General features: G+C 39.7%; 1 protein-coding gene across 1 annotated transcript; it reads left to right on the forward strand.

Annotated features, from left to right (window-relative positions):
• Nucleotides 1–1,819: 1,819 nt before the first annotated feature.
• gstcd (glutathione S-transferase, C-terminal domain containing) lies at nucleotides 1,820–23,404 on the forward strand. Its single transcript, XM_048246575.1, has 11 exons — nucleotides 1,820–2,635; nucleotides 2,891–3,337; nucleotides 4,781–5,038; nucleotides 7,772–7,865; nucleotides 9,684–9,799; nucleotides 13,170–13,214; nucleotides 14,602–14,730; nucleotides 15,515–15,648; nucleotides 16,620–16,650; nucleotides 17,333–17,402; nucleotides 23,052–23,404. The coding sequence occupies exons 1-11, from the start codon at nucleotides 2,222–2,224 to the stop codon at nucleotides 23,207–23,209; spliced, it is 1,896 nt and encodes a 631-aa protein (XP_048102532.1). The 5' UTR covers nucleotides 1,820–2,221; the 3' UTR covers nucleotides 23,210–23,404.
• Nucleotides 23,405–23,609: the final 205 nt, after the last annotated feature.

Raw genomic sequence — 23,609 nt, forward strand, 5'->3', positions numbered from 1 at the left:
CAACAACGGGCGGGCGCGGGGAGCAGTGAGGGGTTAGGTGCCTTGCTCAAGGGCACTTCAGCCGCGGCCCACTGGTCGGGGCTCGAACCAGCAACCCTCCGGTTACAAGTCCAGAGTGCTAACCAGTGGGCCACGGCTGCCCCAAGACATGGCTAAAAAAGGCCAGTCCGAATATTTTCCTTCCCGGTGTGTTAATGGGCGGCAATAACAAGTGGTGATGTACACAAAAGCAACAAATTTAAGAGTGCAATTTCTAGCTGAAAATTTTCACAAATTGTTTTGGTCAACCTTACTTTGTTCAGATGACTGGGATCAGGCCGTCAGGAGGAACAAGAGGGCGGAGACAAAGTCCTGTGTAGAGACAGGAAAGGAGGACAAAAGAAAACGCATCATTGTTAAACCCCAAAAAACCCAAAAACTCACAACGGTGTATCTGCACATCCTTGTGACCTGCAATAACTTGGGGCCCTCCTTAGACTATAGGACTTTTGCAGTCTGACACTAATTTCCATATATAGTCCATACTGAAATCCTGGGAGTCTTACTGAAGTCACTGCATGTTTCAGCCTTTTTGCAGTTGTATAGTGTAAGGTAGCAGTTGTGGCTATCTGACCAGTTTTAAGATTGTCTTTTCCTAGTCTTGACCTTGTGACAATATGACAAGTCTATTAATTAGTGACCCAGTCTTTGTGTGGCCTTAGTGTTAAAAGCGCAAGCAGCAATTCTAAACAATTTGTAAACATAACACTGTTGTTTACGTTCTAATATGATTCTGTTCAGGTGAAACAAAATACAGTTCGACATTTGAAGACTTCCCTTCCTCCTCCACCCCAGACAGGACCCCCCACTCCACGGCCTACTAGTTCAAATCCAAGTCCACGGCCTAGCCTGCAGCACTCCCCTCAACAACACACATCACGCCCTGTGACTGATGACGGTAAAGTTACTGTATGCAAGGGAATGATGGTGAAAAACAAATACCAATAATTGTATAGAAGTCAAGAAGACTAAGGTTCAACAAACAAAAACACATAACCTAAATTCTTATCTTGTACTTTCTGTAGATGACTCGCTTCCATCTTCACCGGCGAGACAATTATACAGTACATGGACAATGATGGTAAAGTTATGTATGGTAATGATGGTGAATGTTACTGACATAGGTCTATAGTAATTCTATGAGCCAAGACAACAAAGAGTTTCCATCTTCCATCAAACCACCATCGCCAGAGGATTCACAATTAGAGGCTGAACCATGGGCAACAGAAGGGGGCGGTTACGGTTATCTCCAGAGGCAATGTCAGCTGTCCAGCCAGTTAACATGGTAGCCAGTTACTGTCTAACACCGGTACACAGATGCAGATCTTGCAAGGCTGGTTTTCTGCTAGGAGAAAGTAGGAGAGCAGGGAAAGCCGCCATTTTCCCCACAACAGGTCTTTTAACCATCACAATGATTTCTAAACTGTTGAAAATGTTGCATATGGGGCATTTAAGTAGCCTTGTCATATCTTATTTTTTTAATTCTATGATTAGGCCATGGATTTCGTTTGGGCAAATTATGTAAAATAAATTATTATAATGAATGAATAAATGTTATGCCGTGTATAAAAAAGTGCAGTAAAACCATGTCACTGAATGTTCTCCTCTAGCCTACTCTGCTCAGTTGCTTGATATTTATCTAATCTGGCCACTGTCATCATTACTTACAATTTAAACAATGATACCCCTCTATACTAGGACATCTTTCCACCCTGGAGACCACGAAACGCCGTGTAGGCTACTTTTATTTTGACGACCATGAATTTGTCCCAGGCTTTACGTCCGTGAGTGTATGACGTCGTAGTTGCACGTGGTTGATGTAGTTCCTTACTGTAGCGTTGGTTGATTTCTGCTCTGGGCAGCATGCTGTTGAAACGTTAGAAACAGTAACGACAGATAGATTTAGAAACCCGTAAAAGACCCATCTGAATACTACTAATAATTAGTTAGCTGTTTTATAAATGTCTGCTTATAACTGTGGCATGGGCCCGGCGATTATGAGAGCAAAAGCATTATAAGCGCTTTGTTCTTAGGTAATGTTACGTTGCCTAACTTTTTTTTGCTGACTAGCCTGAGGGGAATGCTGTAAGCAGACGTTATCAAGCTTCAATTCTCTGGCAATATAGAGCAAAAGGTTGTCTATCTTGTAAAACTTAACTGCTATTTTACTTTAGATTTGCAAATGGATCATTCAGAAAGTAGACAGAAGCCTGACAGTCTCTATTTAGAATTGTCCACCGAAAACAAACAATATGCTTTACCTCTACACTCCTCCATCACTTTATTTCTTCTTTCTTACTGTGAGAACACAGCCTTCCGTGTGATTCTTCTGTCTGCAAAATCAGGTGATCAGTGGACATGGCTAGGTGACTTGCCCTCAACCCTTGCAGCAAAGGTACAGCTGCCAGAACCACCAGGTCTAGTTGGAACTTGTAGGTTGCCAGCAGTGGTGGAAGCAGATGGGATATTTTGCAGAGCAGGGTTGGCAGTGGTGCTGAGACATGTTATACAGCGCACAAGCAAAGAGAGGCCTGGTTGCCTGAATGTGACTTCTTTGCTGGGATTTAAGAATACTTGTCTGAAGGCCTGTGCAGAGGTGAGGAGTCAACCTTTACAATTTTGTAGGCTTATGGGCTAATTTATTCTGACTTTTATCCCTCCTTGTCATGTCTCATCATGTCTATTCCAAATTCATGCACATTCCAAATTAATTTGTGTGTGTAGCTTTTACCCTGTAAGAATAGATGAACATTTAGTTTTTTATTCTGCCAGCCATTATCATGTTGTTTGCCGATTGTTTAGTATTGTATGTTTACTATGATTATATAGCCTTTAATCTGTGTGCTGCTAGGTGAGTAAGTGGACACGACTATGTGAGATTGACATTCCCTCTGCAGTGGAGAAACATCTGTGCAACCCTACAGAGGAGGCCCTCTGTATTCCTCCTGCGGTGTTGCTCTTGGAGAAGCGACTTGGGGAGCCTGTCAAAGTCCACAATGATGACAAGCTGCGGCGACAGAAGCTTCAGCAGCAGGTCATCAGTTCCAATGACTCCACTTCACAGGAAGAAGGTTTCAATGCCACCTTAAAACACTGTAAGCCAGCTTGTGGAGTTGAACTCAGTGCTGCTTTGGCCAAACTCACCATGGATGAAGATCCTGATGAGGCCACCAAGAGGCCCCCTGATATTAGAAGAGTTAAAACAACACATCTGCCAAAGCTAGAACATCATTTTGCTGAGGGACTCTACTTCACTCTCACAGATATTGTCCTACTCCCCTGCATCCATCAATACTTGGTAAGAGCATTTTGTACCTGACGTTTGAATTCTTTTGTTCTAAGACATTGTAGGAAGAGACAAACCAAACATGAATGGGGGACTAATGCAAAACATGGCACATCTGTGATTGGATGATTCAGAAAGTTCCATCCTGTATTAAAAGCAGGCAATCCCATTGCACACACATAATGTTTTGCCCGTAGCATTCCAAACATTTTGCGATGTTGCGATTCAACAACCTCTAAATAGTATTTTTTTCAAGCCTTGATGAGGAACTTGGACATTATTGAAATAATGCTATAATTGTAGATTTAGATTTTAGGTTACTGTGCCTCCTCCTTTATGGGTCCAGTGTTTCCCATAGAATTGAATTATATTTGTGGTGATAGGTGATGGGGGATGTTCACAGTTTTGAACAAATTTGCGCAACGTGGTTATGATGATGAGCAGATTTAATCACTATTTAGCCAGTCGTCTTCTACGCCAACAACAATCCTTGCAGGATTTTTAATGCTTTCTTTAAACGTGCACGCAGGTTTGTTGAGGGACAGAGAGGCTGTGCAAAGGTGCACATAGCTCTACAATGAAAGGATTTCAACCAATTTAAGTTGCACAACATAGAAAATCATTGTGTGGTGGTCAATGCTGATATTGTGGTGGGCCGCCACAAATAAGTCAATGTATGGGAAACACTGGGGTCATTCCACGTCAATTCAACCAGGGCCAACGCACTTAGGTCTCAAAAAATTCAGAAAAAAATACCAGTTGTACCTATGTTACTCAGGAGACATTGTAAAATTACTTTTATGTAAGATCAATACTTCCCAAGATACAGCCAGTTTTAGTCGATTTTTTTCGGCCTCTTTTTTTTTTTGGTCAAAGTTCACAAGCCCATAGCGCAAGAACTAAACCATGTAGGAGGCTCAAATTTTGCATGCTGGTACATAAATAGGAATAATATGTCACGTTTTGTCTGGATGATCCTGCATGGTCCTAGCTGGCTGTAACTTGGAAAGTATTGATCATACATAAAAGTGTGTCTCCTGGGTAACATAGGTACACCTGGTATTTTCAGAATTTTTTGAGACCTAAGTGCGTGGCCCCTGGTTGAATTGACGTGAAATTACCCTTATAGAAACACTGAAGTTCAATCTCTTTAGGCTTTATTTGTAGATTTATCTGTTGATTATTGTCTTAATTATGCGATGAGTTTTTTGGTGTATGAAATGTTAAAAGATGGTAACAGATGACTGTTTCTCTAAGCCCAAGTATATGCCTTGTTTTGTCCACACCCCAAAGATATTACTGTCAAGGTTACTGTCACTGAAAAGAAAACAAGAAAATGTTCAAATTTAAGAAGCTGGAATCAACTTGTGTTCAATACTGGAATGAAAGGGATTGAAGTGAATGGGGCTGAGATAAGAGACTAATCACTAGTATCAAAATTCTCTCTCTCCACAGAGTTCTCTATGGAAGCATGCTCCTCATGCTCTTTCTCATCTCCCTCTCCTTTTGCGCTGGTACTGTCATGTTCAGGACATCCCTGGGGTTCGCAAAGCTGCAGAGAATTGTGGAATGACTTTGTTTATGCCACAGCCATCCAAATCTAGTATGCTCTCACCAGAGATTTCAACTCTCAGTGAACTAGAACTGGAGAGCACCCAGCCAGAGAAGTTGCCCTTTGTTGGAGGACCCAGGCCCACGCTCACTAAACTTAAAGTAATCAATCACCTCTTACTTATCTTTTCCTCCTCCCTTTGCAATTACTATTAGTGTATGATTCCCTAAAGTAAGTGTAAGTAAGCGTTTGCTCCATCATCTTTGTTTAATGCTTCTCTCGTTTCAAACTGTCAGCCCGTTTATATTGAATGCAATTTAAAAATGAATCTACCACTTAAACAGAGGAGACACACAATAATTCCTCCATCTCACAGTTGTCATGAACAGGGAAACACATTTTTGAGTCCAAAAAGGTTTGTGGTATCAGGCTGTGAGTATATATCCATTTCTGCTGTTAAGTTGAACATTTTAACATGGGGGTTTGCAACACAGCTCCCAAATCACTTTACGGATCTTCATCCAACCTTTAAAAGTTCATCACTACAAAGGTTAGATACACAGATTAAATAGTCAAGGTCATGACTCCTTTAATGATGACTTCTGGTGGATTTTGTCAAAAGAAATTGACAGATTGAGAGTTGCAAATATGACCTAACCATCAACACTGGCATGCTGTGTAGAAAGATGTAATTTACAAAGCATGATTATTATTATTATTATTATTATTAGAAATGGAAATGAAACAAAAATATCATGGCACAACGCACAACACAGAAAATTAGTATTTACAATTAATTACAAAAAATTAAAGCTTAATCATAGGCCACATCTCATCTGTGAGCTAAACTATTACTATTTAGAATGTATAAACTATATAGACTTCTCTTTTATGTCATTACACTGTATTGGTGACTTTAAGGCCGTGACGGCCCGTGAGTCTTGCTTGATTCATTGAGTGGAAACAGTAGAGCGGAGAAAGCCTCTGTGTGCTCCTTTTACCGATATATTTAACAATATCTTTTGCTTATCCAAACAATGTCAAACTTGGCACTGCACTTACTCGTGCCAGTAGCAAAACACCTGCCAAGTTTGAAATCGAACGGCCAACAGTTCGACAGATAATGCGGTTAACAGACAGACAGACGTTCCTGCAATTTATAGATAGATGTGCTTATATTTTCCATGAAATAGTCAAATTTGTCATTTTTAACATTTTATACTGCATGTTGTCTAGGGGTACGGGCATATGGGTTTATGAGATTTGCAGATGATAACATTCTGTTTTTATATGCATTTTTCAAACTTTTTAGTTTTTTATGGTTGTATCGATTGTGAAATTCCAGGCAGATATCAATACCGACAAATAAAATAACAATTTGGCTGGTAACCAATTGCTAATACTGATATTTTCTGTTAACTTAGTTTTTGTTGTTAACTATAGCCTAGTGGTTAACACCAATATGCATTTCAACGTCTACAACTTTAACTAGATAAGGCTTCATTTGCATAGTTAGATATAAAAAAAGAAAGATTTGTCTTAAAGCAATAGTTCAGTGTACTCACAACCTATTCTATTTATGGATTATAACAAGTTCAAACTTTTGTTTGGGAGAAAAATGACCCTTATCAGAGGAGTTTTGAGCTTGCCATTGTTTGCATTAGCAACAAAATGGTTTATAGTTTGTAGCAGCAGGAATGGAGACGCATCAAAATAAATCTTTATTTTCAAACCACTGACAAGGCTCAAAATAGCCTTAAACTTCAGTGTTAGTGTGGAAAGGATCCCTACAGATAAATTGAAGTATTGTAACACAAGTATTGTAACATGTAACAAGATGTGTTTCTGAAGGCAGCACATTGCCTTACTTTGTTCTGGTAGCATCAAATCAGTGGGTGCATTCTTGGAGTGCTGCACAGATCTGGCTGAATCTTAAAATACAAACATGCATCAAGTTCAGCAACATCTGCACAACGCTGGAAGAAGGCAAACACATCCACTGATGCTACCTGAATACAAAGTAATGCTTTGCGCTTTTACTGTATCCAGTGTGTCCCCATAAAGTTGCTAAGCTACCTGATTGTCAAAGACTAGGAAAGTTAATCAATGCCTAGGAAACAGGTCCTAAATCTTTCAAGCTCTAATCGTTGGTATCATATCTTATACTGAAATATGTACAACACGTATGTGCTGTTGGTTGGGCAGCTTTAAGGGCCCTTAGGCAAAATATTTTATAATTGTGAACATCCAAACATTTGTTACCCCATACCCAGCTAAAATGGCTGGATACAGATCAAATGTAATTGCAAATAGGGAGGCCAAAACTGGGGGCAGTTAAAGGAGAATTCCGGTGTGATATTGACCTAAAGTGTATTGAAACATGATACCGAGTGTGAATGTATGTCTCATAGCCCATCTCAGCTTGTCCCCTGCACTCCAAAATCTGGCGCTAGTTAGCCGATGCTACCAACAGCTTTTTCAATAGTGGTGCTTCGGCATCGGGCTAGCCATGCAAATAAATCACTGTTTTACACCCATTTATGAGGCTCAATGTATCTCCACACGTCATTGGTAGACTTCCGAGGGCCCTGACCTTTAAAACGAGACATTGAGAACTTTGAAAAAGCACTGGTAGTTTACTTACAAGACGATTTATACAGACAGTATCTTCACGAAGTTTAGCGTTTGCAGCCATCTTGAATTTAGTCACGATAAGTCGAGCAACGAGTAAGAATGAACAGGTATGATAAGGGATCAGATTCCAAAAGTAATTCAGTGGAAATGCATGGATTCCAGTTGCTGCTACTGGAAGAAACACAGGAATTCTCCTTTAAGTGCTGACTGTGTGTGTGTTTGTGTGTGTGTGTGTGTCTGCGCTCACTTTTTAATTAAAGGAAAGTGGCATTGAAGCAGTATTCTCTCCGCATCCCTGCCCAACCTGGACCCTACCTTGGGAAGATCTCCCTACCTCTGTCAACCCCACAACAGGTGAACTACCCAGAACTTGCAATATAGATAATATTAATCACAGGCAGAACCTCACCTTAACTGATCAGGATGAAGTCCGTAGAAGGGAATATGGAAGAGTGTCATTAACACTTAAATTTAGTTCCTACATAAAGCATCATGAAAAGTCATTTGATCTGTACATTTGGGGTGTTTACGCAGCTGAAATCAACCATTATGCTATACAGGTTCTCGTGACATTGAAATGCAAAGCATATAAGTATAAGTATACTCTTTTGATCCCGTGAGGGAAATTTGGTCTCTGCATTTATCCCAATCTGTGAATTAGTGAAACACACTCAGCACACAGTGAACACACAGTGAGGTGAAGCACACACTAATCCCGGTGCAGTGAGCTGCCTGCAACAACAGGTGCCTTGCTCAAGGGCACTTCAGCCGTGCCTACTGGTCAGGGTTCGAACCGGTAACCCTCCGGTTACAAGTCCGAAGCGCTAACCAGTAGGCCACGGCTGCCCCCCAAGTGCAGAGTCTTTATCCTTGAAGCTTTTTACAGAGCACTCTGTAAATAAATCTGCCCTGAAATAGATTGAAACCCCACTAGGAAAAGTGAGTTTTTAAGCGGATTTCAGTTGTCTCATTTGTATCATGTTCACAGAGGGCCTCTTCCATTGTTTGATACACCACATCTTTGCTGGTTTGTAAACAAACCCACATGTACTGTGTCCAGAAGGATGCTAGCCATGGGTGGGATTTATGACAGTTGTGTAAATTACAAATATCCAACTCCAGGGGGAGCCCAGTAGCAAAATAAACCTGAAACAGCATTGGATACCTTTTAAATTTGGGACTTTGGCAGTTTTGCTTTGATGCATTTATTCAACGGATTCAACATGCCAGCCCCCACGCATATGCAGTGCCTATTGAAAACAACAAAATGATGGAATAATGTGTACTTGTCTTGTAATTAAGTTGTATCATTGTTTCCCATGTTGTGAAGTCAATGAAGCACATTGTTTTTCTGTTTCTGTTTTTACCCATAGTGAGTAGTGCATGTGTGTTAGTGACTACCCTGATGTTTGTCTGGTGGGGATGACTGTCCTCCGTCCAAAGAATTAACTCTTGCTAGCTGAATTAGAATTTGATTCTGCTGCTGCCTACAATTGAGATTGGGTTAGACACCATACATTTTGGACAGCAGGCTCCACAAAAAAGATGATCAGATACCTTATAGAATGTTTCACTTCATATGAATTTTGTGACAAAGTAAAGTATTGTAGACTGCAGTTAATATGTTTGCGGTCAATGCACAATTTCTTTATCATTTGCATAAAACACAGCCATGCGATTTATTGATGATGCGTCCTATATTCGGGAAATTCTAGTATTAAAAACACTCAGGAGTAGTGATAAAATAAGAGGGTAAACATTATGAAATGTCCCTGCAAAACTCCAGATTCAGTCTCCTTGCATATCTTATGTACTGTAGCTACATACTTATATTCATGTTTATAAAGGTAGGTGTAAGTAATGGTATATAACGGTATAATGGTAGGTCCCCAAAAGCTGTTCACTGGTCCTTTTCAAGAATGACCAAAAACCTACAAAACCAAATTGTCATTTCACCACGTAATTGCTACAAAAGGATACTTTTGGAAATGGGAAATTAAAGTTTCATTCCTAGGGGGAATAGTAAATTATTGTGTTCACTTTATTGTAGAGGTGAAATGAGAATGTAGGAGGTGAATATTTTTACAAAGTCCTAACTTGAGGTGAGAAAATAACATTTTAGTGCCTAATATTTAGGTATTAGATATTTAATACATTATGACTTTTTTTTAGGGAAAATGTCAGATACTCGTGCTATACGGAAATGCCAGCAGCTGAACAACCTTGTTGCCATGGTAACTGAACTGGCACACCCTGGAAACATTGTGGTGGACTTCTGTAGTGGTGGGGTAAGAATGTTATCATGTTTTTATGGAGTTCTGTGGTTGGATGTTGTAAAGTGAAAAATTTATTTAATTAATTAATTAATTAATTAATTAATTAATTCATTCACATTGACATAATGGATTGAAATGTGATGGATTTATGTGACTGGGTGGTACATTTCATGATAAAATGGCTCTAGCTATCCAATAACAGTCAAGTTACTGACCTAACATACATGCCTTCAGTTACAAATGTAATTTACTTAGCTTTAGGCTGTCTATCAAACCAGCTAATAGGCTAACTGAAATAACACCATCCCAATTTCTAGGTATGGTGAAGGGTATGTGATGATGTGGGGCTATTTCAATTCCACAGGTCAAGGGAACTTTATCAGGATGCATAGTATCCAGGATCCATGAAGTAACTGATCTTTAAAAATAAAAATCTGTCTGCCTTTTATGGGAATTTAACATAGGGGTGCCAATACTTATGACCCCTGTATTTTAAGGAAGAACATTTATTTATTTATGATGCATTATTCATTCACAACGAAAATTGGTGTCCTTAAAGGTTAGATATTTTCTCATTTCTTTACTTAAGGCATTAAGATCAATTTCCAAAAGATGTTTTTATATTCCTTTTTTTAGTCAACTTTAGCAGAGGTGCCAATAATTCTGGGGGCAACTGTAGGCTACCAGAGACACATTGTTGCAAATTTAATATTATGATGCATCATTCCACAAAATGGTTTGTCTTCTCTTAGCCATTAAAATGTAGGGTCTGGGCACTCATCGTTGGCAGTGCTCAGTCCGAGGGGCGGGATAATCGGTTGTCTTTCAAATTCCCTCTACACGCAATAGGACAGCGCTATGAGTCCCATGCGGTTTCCCACCAGCGGAGCTAGTTGGCTAGTTCAAGCTTTTGCCAACTTAAAAAAAGCCTAACTCGTGTCACGCCAACAGCAACATCCATCTAATTTGTTTTCAAGTAGCAGGGAATTCAAGCCAAACCATTGCAACTCTGCCATCAATAATTATGTTAATCCCGCCTAACGTATCTATACACAATGTGATTGGCCCTATCGAAGTTTAATTTTTCCAGCTCGCAAGCCAACGGAGAGTTGCTAGACTAGCCCGGGCAGATTACATTTGCTGCTGCTAGGGTGCGTCTAGATTTCTAGGCTAGTCTTCTCTATCATCAAGTTATTCAATAGGCTAAACATATAGTCTTAACTCAAAGCTTTAGGCTTATGTCATTTTAATCAGCTACAGACAACAGGTGGCAGACAGAGCATGTTGTCACTTTTATATAGGCTACCAGAAATTGTTTAAGTCACATTGTTACAAATTTCATATGATGATGCATCATTCCACAAAATGGTTTGTCTTCTCTATCAACAAGTTATTCAATAGGCTGAACATATAGCCTTGACTCAAAACAGCTGTTAGGCTTATGCCATTTTGATCTGAAAAAAAAATGTCACACAGTCATGCTTAAATTCTGCTTACTGCACATTTATTATATTATAATAAATATTTAGTATTCATTATTGAATACTTAGCTGGAATGATGTTTTCCCCTATCATCCTATTTTTAAAGCGGGCCTACCATGTAATTGGGCTAGAGGTTTTCTACAGGAATAGCAAGTTTGATCGAGCACTGCACTAGTTGAGTAAATTCTAGAAACATCAGCAAAAAGGACCCTATATTTCAAGGGATATTCCATCGTTTGGGGAATTACACTCATTTTCCACCTCCCCTCGAGTTAAACAATTGATTTTTACTTTTTTCTTCAGTTCATCCAGCCATTCTCTGAATTTGCCGATACCACTTTTAGCTCCAGCCTAGCGTAGATCATTGAATCGGATTAGACCATTAGCATCTCACCTGCTAGCATCATGCTTAAAAGTGACTAAGATTTCAGGTAATTTTCCTATTTAAAACTTCTCAAGTTAGAAAGTGTAATAAGACTAACAGAAAATGAAACGTGGCGATTTTCTAGGCTGATTTGATATATACTCTCATCCGGCTCAATAATCTGGAATTAATTCAAATCCCTCACTCTGCTGTGTAGGACACTTACTGGATCTGCACCATCTTGCCATTATTATTGCTATTAATGTTAATGTTACTGGAATGTTTATTTTTATTTTATATTGTTAGTCAGTTTAGATAAAAAGCCTCTGCTAAGCAAACATAACCATAACTATATTGTATTTCTAATCTCTGCTCTATGAAAAATTCAGTCCCTCCAGGAATTCGCTGCATTCATCATAGTTTCCCCATGAAATTTCACCTACCACAACAGTCCCTCGTGCAGAATATTGAGCCAGATGCCACACTCAACCTACCTAGGCTATGAAAATAATTTAATTTAGGCCAACTTGGTTTACTGACATTTGAGTAGGCTATGCAACCCATTGGTAAACCTTTACGTCTTGAGATGTCCTTGTTGTAACTAACAACATAGAAAACATCCAGAATTGCATCCACATATCGTAATGCACTATGCAAAAAGTTATTTCCACTCATAGCCGAACACAGTGAGATGCAAGTCTTCCAAACCACTCAGAAATGTAATTAGGCTACTCTCACTTCCTTAAAGTGGCAGGCAGTCAATTAGACTTACACACCACCAATGTAATGACATTAAAGAGAAGTGTAGCCTAATAGTTTAATGATCAATATTAAATATTGAAATGACTAAATACTTAGTCGGCTATTAGTAATTATACAGGTCACAGAATATGAATTATTAAAATGACATGAACTTAATGTGAATTACAAAATATATGAACGGATTGAAACATATTACATGATGCCATCATTTTAGGGGGTGGCTGTTTTTTGGACAGTTCTACAAAAGGTTATACTGCTTTGTGAATTACCGCAGCCAAACATTTCTTCATTTAGGTACTAATAAAGTAGGCCTACTTTGATTTTCTGTAATCCTTACTATTTACCTTTACCTTTACCTATCCTTTTTAATAAGCATATCAAGATGATCAGATTTTGGTCTTTCTAGCCTTAGTTGCCCTCAATTAAAAGAAAGGAAAAAGAAATCGCAACTATTTTTGCAAATTTCACTTCCTCCTGCAAGTTCTTCACAAAAAGCGCCTAATTACACCGCAACTTCCATCGCAATTTTTTAGAAAAGTAGAAAAATGGAAAATCAGGCATTTTGGGCCGTGACCATCTCAAAAAATCCCTGCGAAATCCTGGAGGGACTGATAAGTTGTCGATTTTGTGAGAATCTCAACTTAGATTTCAATTGCTGTGTGCTTTGAATGTTTGTGTATTTGTGAATACATCCTTCCTCTGTAGACCTACATTGTTTGAAAACTGCCTTAGTGTTTACTATTATTTTGCTACAGTTCTTTGCATTTTTTTCAGGGTCATGTTGGGATTGTGCTGGCATACATGTTACCTCAGTGTCAGGTTTGACCATAACTTTATTTTGTAGTCAATTATGTGAACTTGTACATATACCATATTATTGAAATGTCTCTTGTTATGGCTATGTTGTTGCTCAGTCCCTTTAGATCATCTCTTTGGTTTAGATCATCTGGTTACCTGCCAAAGATGCATTCAAGTATTTCTTGAATTTCCCCTTGGGGATCAATAAAGTATCTATCTATCTAGTATTTGATTGTTAAAAAAAGGGGTAATCCCATAGCAAATCAACACAAACATTTTGGATTTGGCACCTGGGTGATTTTGTCCAAAGTGTGTACCGTGATTTAAAAATATACAAAAATGTCAGCTAGATATCTATTTTTGTTCTCAAGTTTTTTGACTGTGATGCACTTACAATTTCAAGACTTGGCAGACATAGTTCAGTAGCATATTACACTGAAGTAAGTTGTAGTAGTGAACAACAAAAAAAAAAAAACTATTCTATTAATAGGACATGAATAGTGGGTAAGATAGTAATTTCTACCGCCTGCCTCCGGGCAGTTATTTTGGACTAACAAGATCAGGCTCCTATTCAGATGTATGGGGGGACATACATAATTCTAAATAGGAAGGTCATATTGACAAAAAAAGTACATCCGTCCTTGTTTAAATATAAATTGAACGGTATTATTATCTTCCCAAAATCACTAAAATAAGGCTAAAATGGATGTTATTCTTGCTCACTGCGCATGCACCAACATTTGTGGCATGGCTATTACTATGCTGACGGGAAGTAAATAGAAGGCCAAACATCAATCATGCTGTTTCCAACAATGCAACTGGTTACATGCATTACAGGGCAGGACTTCCAGTTCACAACTCCGCCATGTTTAGTGTTACAAATTCAACTCATAGTATAACTCAAGTATTGTTCCTTTTTTCAACAGTCAACAATCTAGGAGGAGATAGATAAGTTTCACTTTTAGGTTTGGCGGGGAAATTTGCCAGACTGAAATGGGTGGGACCATACGGTTCCGGAGAAATTAGCACAAACGTAAATAGCGCTCACTATGGACAGCTTTTGGGATCATGTGCTAATTTCGGGCCTATGAGGAAAATTTGGTGTCTGGACCTATTACTGTTTATGGCTGCAGACACAGTTTTTCTGCGGGGGGAAAAAAAAAAAAATAATAATAATATGGAAGATCATAATATAATCAGAACAAAAACAATAGGGTTCCCACAGCTTTGGACAAATGAGAAAACAAATGAACTAAAAAACAAATAAAAACTTAATGTCAAAACAAATACATCTGGTTCATACACATACCCTTAACATAAGCCTAGCAAATTGAATTAAACCTTTTGTCTTGCTTTGATGTAGTAAATTGTTTAGTCTCGTACTCTTTCTTTCCTTTCTTACTTTTAGGTTATTCTGGTGGAAAATAAAGAGGAGTCTCTAGTTAGAGCCAAGGAAAGGTGCACCAAGTTAAACATGAAAAACATTAGCTTCATTCAGACCAATTTGGACTACTACATTGGAACCTTCCACATCGGGGTAAGTACCAATCCAAAGCTTAGGACGATTTATATAATTTTAGCCTGATGTAGCCATACTCAAAATTCTGGAACTGAAGCAGCCAATACAGAGAAAAAATGCCTCTGCACACAATTGGATAGACCTAACTAATCAGAGCAATAAAATGGCCATACCGTGAATAGGGCTGGGACGGTATGGATGTTTTCTTACTGCGGTTGGAAAGCAACAAACCACCACGATTTTACGGTATACAGCTTTAACAACTGCCTACAACTGCTGTGTCTTCTGTGTCAGTCTTCTCCAAGTGAACAGCATGTTATACACAATGCTGGCTTACATTAGAACAATAAATATCATTGTCTATCTTATTTACATTGAGTTGACTGTGTGGCTTAATCAACAGATATGGTGGAGCCCTGTTTCGTTATGGTTTGTGTACAAGGAGAAACCCTTAACATAGGGGAGAGCCGAGAGAATTTAATCTAATTTAACATAATTACAGAGAGCATAATCAAGATGGAAAGCCTTTATTCTGTGTATCGGTGTTGCATTAATCCCATACATGTCGTTTGGCCGTCCTTTTCATCTCACATCTCTATAAAATCCCATAAAACCGGACGAATATCACGGCTCCCAATGCATTTCTATGGAACTGAGCTGAGTGTGTCGGCCTGTGCGGAGCTGCTGGACAGCCATTGGCTCATCTCAGCGTTCGATGGGCAGGACATAGCGAAGGGTTAATCGAATGTGTGTTTTGTGTGAGGTAACCTTGAAATGTGGTTGTGGGTTATGTTACTTGCAGGTAGCGCTACATGCATGTGGTGTTGCAACAGACATGGTTCTGGAGCGTTGCCTTCAGGCTGGAGCAGCATTTGTAATAAGTCCGTGCTGCTATGGCTTCATCCAGAACACCCAGAAGTTCACCTTTCCACGCAGGTTTGTTGGTTTCCTCTCTGGATTTGTTGTACTTGTCCATTAAAATACACTTACACTTTATTACACTCACTCACACTAATGTGTTTACACCTGATATGGCGTATGTTTGATTTGGAAAATGGTGGGGACATGGACATAAATTCACACATAAATCCCACAAAAATTACTTTAAAAAAAAAAAAGAAAAGTTAGTTAATCAACTCTGACCAGGCTAATCTCTAGCATTAGTTAATCAACGCTAGCATTATGTGTGGCATATGGATAACTTTCACTAGACCTGGATAAAGGTTTTAGGGTTTAGAATTAGGATCAGGTGTATTTGGTTGTTCGGCTCTGGAGTAACTTTAGTTGCATGGAGTAAGCATGTTGCATTAGTTGTAGAAAGCCCAGTGACGGTAGGCAGGAACATGTCAAATCTATGTCCCCAGCACTTGTCAGACCAAACTGCACATGTGTCTAGCAAGTGTCTTCTGTTTGGTGAGCATTCGCTGATAACAACATCTTTTTAGAACTAAAAAAATATAGGACAGCTAGTAAAAAATCTATTAGAGTTAGCAATGGACACCGTAGACTAAGTGTTGACATTATACTTTGAAATGATACCACATAACATCAGCAACTTCAGCACACACAATGTATTTCCCAGTGTATTTCAAAATTGTGCCATGTGACTTCTGACTGGTCACATTAACGTTTATTTCACCGCTAAAGATGAAATAATGCTAAATGAATAAAATCTCACACAGTGATTCAGGGGCTATTTGAAAACTTATTGTACAACTTTTCATTGTGAATTTTTCCATTTGCTATTTTGTAATCTACTTTAACATAAATATGTGGGCACATGAGATACACAAGATACATGATATGGGAGTGATGTATGTATGATACTGTAGCCCTCAAATTAGGGCCATAGATGTGAATGCTGTATGGTTTTGATTGATCTAAATATTTTTTCTCTGTAAATATAGCTTGTCATTTTCGAAGATTCTGGATTACAAGGTAGAGTGCCATATATGCCCTACACTGCAAATCATGTTTCATTCTTTTGCATAGTTTTTTTTTCTTTTTAAATGTTTGAGACTTAGAATTACTGATCCAAAACATATCATGTGTAGTACCGTTGGAAAGCTCTCTGGAAAGTTTCTCACGCTATGTGATCCATATATGGACACTTCCTTTGAATCAGCAACCAATCACGAAAGTTCAAAGGCGAGTCTAGGCTGAGAACAGAATCTCATTGGCTGTGTTTCAAGGTTGTTTTCTCAAAATGAGTTTCCTTTCCCACTCTGAGCACAAAATCTCCACTTCAGAAGCACTTTCATACACCAAACTTTCTAGTCTTATGCTTCACTGTATGTTTTTATGGCTATTGTTAGCATATTCTGATTTACAGGATAACAAAAGTAGATATCCATAAATCCCTCTAATTTTTTCCCATCTAATATGTGAACACAAAGAAAACATAATTTTGAACCTGGCTGTATCCAATGCTCGTCTTTGAAATGTATGCAAATTAGCGCATATTCAATTAGATAATGCCTAATTTGCATATGTAAACATTCAACTGGGGAAGTACTCAACTGGGGAAGTTTCATAGTGATATCTGCTAGTTAAAAAATTTACCCTATTCACCTGTAGTGTCTTTGATGTGTGGCTAATCAGGCTTTTTGTTCCCCTTAAGGAGCATATGATCTTATGTCGATTCGCAGACCAGACAGCCCTTCAGCTGCCAGAAGAGCGCCGTATAATAGGTAAATTTCCAGTTGTCAAACCCATATAATTCTGCAAATTATCAGTTTTTGTTTTACCAGTTCTACTACCCAAACAACACTAATCAAGTTTAAAGGCATGAAATTGTGTTTTCTGTTGTTTACAGTTGTGGTGTCAGGGTTTTTCATTGCTGTAGCTAAGATGTTGCTGTATTGCAGTCAGATGTTGCTGGTCATTCCCAAATGAAGCAAAACTTTTTTTTTTTTGCAAGGGGGTTGCACAGATTAATTTTTTGCACACGTCACATGTTTTTTTAAACCACACTGATGACGATGTGTCAGCTGTAACCCATTATGAAAAATAACTATACAAATAGTTTAGTTTGTATTATCTTATTATACTATAGGCCTACTATACTATAGAAATCTTATAGGCCTAGTATGACTTCAGCCTTGTTTTTATATATATATATATATATATATATATATATATATATATATATATATATATATATATATATATATATATATAAAGTGACTGTTGCTCCTGGTAACATGGTATCGTGCTGAAACCAAGGGGTCGCAGGTGGAAAGAACAGATAGAGCTGTGTGTCATTTGCATAGCACTGGTATGAGAATCTGTGCGAACTGATAATCTGTCCTAAGGAGGTGGTGTAGATAGCAAAGAGAAGGGGGCCCAGCACTGAGCCCTGGGGGACCCCTATGGTGAGATGGTGAGGTGTGGACAGCTGTCCAAGCCATGATACGTTAAACAAGCGTCCTGTGAGGTAGGATTCAAACCAGGAGAGAGCAGAACCAGAGATTCCCATGTTAGAGAGTATAGAGAGAAGGATGCGGTGATTAACCGTGTCAAAGGCAGCCGATTAGTCAAGCAGAATGAGTACTGATGACCAAGTGGTCGCCCTGGCTTCCTTTAAGGCTTCTGTTGAAGACAGCAGAGCCGTTTCGGTAGAGTGGCCGCTTTTGAACCTAGACTGACTTGGATCCAGAAGGTTATTCTGTGAGAGGAATTCAGAGACCTGTTTGGAGACTGCTCGTTCAATGCCTTTGGATAGGAAAGGCAGGGCTGTAGTTCTCGACTTGAGCAGGGTTGAGAGAAGTTTTCTTAAGTAACGGTGTTACCAGGGCCGAGATTATCATGATCACATGTGTGACAGCTGGAGCGATGGTCGGGCTGATGGACTGAAGTAGGCTCGTAGGTATAGGGTCCAACGAGCATGTGGTAGGATGGCTACATGTCAGGAGTCTAGATACTACACTCTAGGAGAGAGGCGTGAATGCTGGAAAAGATGTTCCAGCAGCCCCTAGAGGTTGTAGGAGTGCGGTATCCGAGTCTGATGCGTTTTGTGGGCATGTGGAGAATTGACTGCTGATTGCCGCCACTTTGTATGTAAAAAATGAGTCAAGGGTATCCGCAGTAAGGCTGGATGGAGGAGGAGGCAGCTGAGGGTTGAGTAGCGATTTGAAGTTGAGAAAAGTTTTCGAGTGTCTGTAGTCTGTTGATTTTGTCATTGTAGAAAGCCGTCTTAGCAGCAGTGATGCTGGCTGAGAAGGAGGTTAGGAGTGACTGGTAGTTTTTGAGGTCATCAGTTAGTTTGGATGTGTGCCATTTCCTCTCCGCGGCTCTGAGTTTGGTGCACTGCGATCGGAGGGTATCATTTAGCCATGGATGAGAGTGTTTGGATCGAGCTGGCCTTGTGGTAAGAGGGCACAGCTCGTCTAGACATGAGCTCAGTGTGGATCAGAGCGAGTCTGTGGCATCATTAACCTCCAGAGAGGAGAAGGTTTTGACGTTGAACTGGATGAAGAAGTGGTCAGAAAGATGGAGAGGCGTCACCATGAGGGTGTCTGTGCTGCAGATCCGAGTAAGGATCAAGTCAAGCTCTTTGCCAGCTTTGTGAGTAGGTGGGCTTTGAACCAGTTTGAGGTCAAAAGAGTGGATCAGGGCCAAAAAGTCCGCTGAGCCTGGGGCGTCTAAGTGGATGTTCATATCGCCGAGGACGAGAAGCGGATAGTAATGCTCAGGGATGGAGGACAGCAGAGTGTCAAGTTCTTCCATAAAGTCGCATAGTTGGCCTGGAGGGCGGTAGATGACCAGCACGTAGAGTTTTGCTGGGGCGATCACTGTGATGGCATGGTATTCAAATGAGACATATTTGTTTGAAGACAGTAGCGGGGTGAATTTCCATATGTTAGAGATTAGCAGGCCCGTCCCACCTCCTCGTCCAGATGGGTGAGGGGTGTGGGAGAGGGTAAAGTTAGTGGAGAGTGCAGCCGGGGTGGCAGTGTTCTCTGGTTTGATCCAAGTCTCTGTGAGAGCAAGGAGTTCCAAAGAAAGGTGGTTGGCATAGCCAGCTATGAAGTCCGTTTTGTTGACTGCAGATTGGCAGTTCCACAAGCCCATGGAGGTTTCTGTAGGTGAGGACCGTTTAAGTTGCTGGAGGTTAAGAAGATTTTTGCCTCTTTTGGCATGATGGCGTTTTCTGCAATTGCCGGTGAGAACAGATATAGTTGATAACAGAACAGAACAGATATGGTTGGTTTTTTGCCTTTTGACGGTGCCTGTGCTCGGTGAACTTGCACAGGTAAACTTGCTCGTCTTGACCGCGTCTGTCTTACACGAGGACGGCTGAAACGAGGGCTGACGCTTATGCTGATGCTTCAGCAACAGCCTCTATTGTTATGCTGACAGGAATTGCATGCAGCTGTCCTCGCGTCTCGCTAATGATGAATCAGCGTAGACCGCCCTCTGACGTTAGCACAGCTTAGATTGTTCAAAAGGGTGTTAATTACTCTCAACTGAAAGTCGGCTCGCTCACACTGACCGAAACTCGCCATTTCAAGTAGCCTCCTCTCTCAGCTGTTCCCAAACGCCCAGAGTCCAATTCTAATGAATTGGAGAGGATTGGCCAATAGTAGCCTATGTGTTTTTCCTTTCTCTTTCCCAACACACTGCAGTTGTTGTCTCTACTACATCAAATGTTAACATAGCCTAACATATCTTAGTATCAATCTTCCACTAGCTAGCTAGCTAGCATTAACGTCAGTGGTTTTTGCACGGTGATCTATAGGCTACTTGCCTCCACTGCTTGTCACATTGTATGTATTCTAAAGTTTTGAATACACCCCTCCATATCATAATTAAGTCCCAATTAAGTTGCTTCTGGTGGAAATTAAATCCTTTATCGACCAAAACGTCCTCAAAGCCTGCTTTGATATACTGTCAGCTACCATTTTCCATAATGTATTTCTAATCAAGTCTGGTTTGTTTGTCTGAGTTTCACACGGTAACAATGGGGGGCGGGGCTTAGCGACAGGTCAATATGTACTAACGGCGCATCGTCATAAAGAGGAATTTCTCTGCATCACGCCCCATTTTAGGGGAAAACAAGTTAGCATTATATCATTGATTCCAATGGGAAAGACAGCTAGTGGTCACACATTACATCTTGTTATTAATTCACAGGACATTCAATCCTTTTCAGAACACAACGGTTATGAAGAAATATGTATATGTAACTGACTCCTGTCGAACCTATGTACATTACCAACCTAATTTGTTTCCAATACCCCAATGTTGAGGACAAATTTAGCCCGTAGCTAACACTTACCATAATATCCAATGTAAAATGGTTAGCTTGCAAGCTAGCTAACTGTGGAACTTCAGTATAACATAGCCAATACCTCACTAGTTGTAGTAAATATGTTCGTATTTCAAGTGATAGAATTAAGGTGTGACTTATGTTTAGTTGACGCTATGACATATAAAGTTAAGCTTGCCGAACTTAGTTATACAGTCAGCCACATGCAGCTTGACTGTGACTACTCGTTCATCACACTCCTGTTATAGTAAACTGGAAATGGCAAAAAATAGGAATGTAATGGTCACCTTAATCCCATGAACAAACAGATGACTCTCACACCAACCTTATTTTGTGCCTTTTATTCACGTTTATTCAAAGATTTAGTAAGTATAAGCCTTTTTCGCTCCCCACTTCGATGCGGCTCCATAGGATCCACATTTTACAACTTGTTTGTTGTTCCAGACGAGAATCCCCAATTTATGTCACGGCCGGCTCGAGACCTTACATAAAAGAGGAAGGCGGACAAGGTGGTTTGGTCAACCAAATATATATTTATTTAAAAGTAATCATTAAATATTAAATTACTGCAGTTCACAAGATGTCTAGGGGAGACAATTAGAATGTATGTAAGTGCGTGGGTGTAATGTAAGCGTCAGTATATGGCAGGGGCGGGCAAACTTTTTGGCTCAAGGGCCACATTGGGTTTTGAAAATTGCCCGGTGGGCGCGACAACAACCGCCCCCCACACAATACACACATAAAAAAATACATTTTTTATAGCCTATAATTTAGTATGAAAAGTATTTGTTTTAAAATGTGAATTGATTAAAAATACTGCTAATTTTATGCTGTTTAACAAATGTATAAATTGTGCACTGTCGCTTTAAGATAGTCGCTTTAATTCACGTTTATTTCTCAATGATCTTCTGCCTGCTCCGCTATGGCTAGTGCTGTACCTACGGCTGGGCCCTCTCACCGTTTTTAAATGGTCAGTAGTGGCACTACTGTTGCCTTCATGATTTCCTTTTAAAAGTTTCTTATAAGAAGGACACATCACTTATCAACAATGACAAGCCAGAACCTGCGGCTCTCTCTCCCTCTCGTGAGTGCAGACACGTTCCCAATTAAATGGATTGCATAATGTTCACGTTAGATCTGCTGCAAAGGAGATAACTAAGAGTTAACTTAGTTTAACATGATGTTATCTCTATTTAACATGATGTTTTGACATTGACATTGTAAACGTTCTCTAAGGAGAGTGAAAAGCAGTTTGCAGTAAAGCTAACCAACTATCGCAGGAAAAAAAATAGCGAGCAGCCTGATAACCAAATGAAATGCTCGGCGGGCCGGATGAAAGTGCTTGGCGGGCCAGATCCGGCCCGCGGGCCGCAGTTTGCCCACCCCTGGTATATGGTGTTGCAAAAGAGGAATGAAAGATAAAGAAAGAGATAAGAAGTGTGTAGGAAAGAAATGTATCAAATCTATCTACTCGGATCGTGTGCTGAGACATCACATCATCTTGCTGTGTAATCCCTAGGGGGACAAGCTGGCACTAGTGCACTATGTATTTATTGATTTTATTAATTGTTTTGCTTTTTAGTAGTGTATTTTTAATTGAGTGAATGAGAATGAGTGTTCTGTCTTTTTATACATGACTGAGTGATCTGCACAAGCATTCCAATGTGCCTGTACATTGTACCTGAGCAAATGGCAAAAATAAATACTTGACTTGACAATGTGTCTTCAAATTAGAAATGTGCCTAACCCAGAAGTGACCCAGCAAGAGAGAGAGACAGAGAAAGAAACCCTGTATAAAGCCCAACCCATTAACCCAGGTGTATACCATTAACCAATTAGTTGAGCCAAAGACAACACTATCAGTGCATTGGCTATGCCAAGCCTGAAAAGGGTACAGGGGGCCGTAACACTGTTCAAGGGGTTCACATACTTTCAAACAGTACTGTATAGCACAAGAAATTTACTCTCCTGTGTATGTCTGAAAAAAAGAAAATTGAATAAATCACTATTTATTCAGGAAACCGTCTTCACTTTGAGGTTAACTTTCCACTATGGTTTTATGTTTAAGGGAAGAGCTGCATGGGTTTGGTGGATCTAGACCGAAGTTGGGCTGCAGAGTCTCGGGGCTATACAGTCAAACTGATGACCATGGAGCCAGACAGCTGCTCACCTAAAAATAACATGTTGGTTGGCCAGCCAGGTCCAAAGCACACCATTTCTGGCTAGGTGGGAAAAGACTCAAACTGAAAAGTAGGCTGTTTAATGACCCTTATTAGAGGTCAATAAACAAGCTTATGCTTTTAGTTGCATAATAAGTAACAGCTAATTAATTAAAGCGATGGTTCGGAGTAATTTCAGTGTCCTTTGCACCACAATTTCAGAGTCCTTTGCTTAATAATTCCCTGAAAGGTACGAAACTTCTACAGTAGTATAACTATGTTCTTTACTCATAAAACGAGGCATTGGAAAGTTTGTAAGTACACCAGGAGTTCATTTAAATAACACTTGCCTGATGGCTTCTACTCTGCTGCTATTTACCGCTGCGTCAACGTTACCTCTGTGATTTGGGAAAAGCCAGTAAACGTCCTGGCAGGAAATGATTACATCAAAGTTTTTTGGTAAATCC

The sequence above is a fragment of the Alosa alosa genome, chromosome 6, assembly GCF_017589495.1.
Source record: "Alosa alosa isolate M-15738 ecotype Scorff River chromosome 6, AALO_Geno_1.1, whole genome shotgun sequence".
In the NCBI taxonomy this organism is placed as follows: domain Eukaryota; kingdom Metazoa; phylum Chordata; class Actinopteri; order Clupeiformes; family Clupeidae; genus Alosa; species Alosa alosa.

Excerpts from the sequence above, each read along its gene's own strand:
- gstcd (XM_048246575.1), top strand. The coding sequence starts at position 2,222 with ATGGATCATTCAGAAAGTAGACAGAAGCCTGACAGTCTCTATTTAGAA. Across the intron at positions 13,215-14,601 it reads ACATGTTACCTCAGTGTCAG|GTTATTCTGGTGGAAAATAA; the intron begins GTTTGACCATAA and ends TCTTACTTTTAG. Across the intron at positions 16,651-17,332 it reads CGAAGATTCTGGATTACAAG|GAGCATATGATCTTATGTCG; the intron begins GTAGAGTGCCAT and ends GTTCCCCTTAAG.